Source organism: Monopterus albus, unplaced genomic scaffold (genome assembly GCF_001952655.1).
Source record: "Monopterus albus unplaced genomic scaffold, M_albus_1.0 scaffold150.1, whole genome shotgun sequence".
Taxonomy (NCBI): domain Eukaryota; kingdom Metazoa; phylum Chordata; class Actinopteri; order Synbranchiformes; family Synbranchidae; genus Monopterus; species Monopterus albus.
The window spans coordinates 1358355-1359744 of NW_018128030.1; the positions used below are offsets into that span (position 1 = coordinate 1358355).

Consider the following 1390-nt stretch of genomic DNA (forward strand, 5'->3'; position numbering starts at 1 on the left):
CTGAAACCAGGGCAAAACCCCACAGGGCGAGGATGATGTACTGGACCCTGTGTCTAGTCACCACCACATTGCTCCAGAGGTTGAAGCTGATGGCCAGATAGGTGTGAAGGATGGTGGCTGAGGTGCAGCCCTTGAAGATGTGTTGATGGAAGTAGCACACTGCCTCCTCAAACAGTCAGGGCACATACTTCCACATGCAACAGAGGTCAAAAGGCAGCCAGAGGCATATGACAAGGTGAGAATGGCCACGCTGGACAACTACAGTAGATGTTGAGGGTCTTCATATCCTTGAACTCCTGGATGATGAGGATGGTCATGGCGTTGCCTGTCACCCTAAAGACAAAGATGAGAATGCAGAGAGGAGGGGAACAGGGATCCCTTTTAGTGGTAGTTGTCAGTGTTGTACTGGTCCAAGGTCTCTGCTCCACCAGCAGTCTGGTCCAGGGCAAGTCAACCTCCACTAAGCACTACAGCACAGCACTCAATAAGCAGCTGAGGAGGGAAAATCAATCCATTAGTAGACCAAACCTGTGTTTTTTTAAAAATGTATTTACTCTTTTAGACAGCCACTGGATTTTAGTCATTTAGGTAAATTAATCTGTCAGCAGTATCTATAATTTATTCTATAATTTATTGCTCATTTTTGTCAGTTTCACAGTTGTTGCAGGTAATGAAAGTGCAGGTTGTTAAATTATTGCCCTGCATTTCCTTGTATCAATAATGTAAACATATCCACAATGATTACATAACACGTGTGTCTGCTAATTTATTTTTATATTATACAGAAACTAGTGGATGTCTGGAAAAATATGGCAAACAACACGATTAAAAATAGTTTCTTGTAATGTAAAGTCAAAAGTTTGTAGTAAAACAACTAAAACATGCAAAATCACTGGTATGATCCTGACTTTTCTTTAAAAGCTGAGAGGACCAGAGTCAGTTCCAGATACCGAGCAGCCAGGTCAGCTCTGCTAAGATATGAAGAATGGAGCACCTCCTCTACAGCACCCTAAGGAGTCACGCAGCAGGAGGAAGGTTCAAATGATGATGGACGGATGACGGTAAAGGCATAAGATGGAGGAAATAGTGAGAGAACCCCATCACCGCTGCCTCTCATCTGGGAGAATAAATGTAGACTGAGGATCATATTAACCTGGACTGAACATAAATACATAAGAAATACACCCAGAAAAAGGAGCTATAACTGAACTTTATAACTAGAAGCTATAACTGAAATCCAAGTGTGTTTGCTGAGCTGTTTAGAAGCAGTCACTGAGAAATGAGCTGTGTTTTGCCAGAGCTGAAAAATCTTGACCTGGCAAACGAAAGAATTTGTTGATGTGAGGTTCTTGTGTGAGATTTTTCACCTACTGAAGGTTTAGAACCTGGT

At 42.2% G+C, this 1390-nt stretch overlaps 1 protein-coding gene across 1 annotated transcript in view; it reads right to left on the minus strand.

The window, feature by feature from the left end:
* Nucleotides 1-584, minus strand: part of LOC109968471 (motilin receptor) — a 4091-nt gene extending 3507 nt beyond the window's left edge. The window contains 3 exon segments of the mRNA XM_074527669.1: nt 3-244; nt 246-467; nt 555-584. Coding sequence (XP_074383770.1) covers nt 3-244; nt 246-467; nt 555-584 — 494 coding nt within the window.
* Between the last annotated feature and the right edge of the window lie 806 nt (nt 585-1390).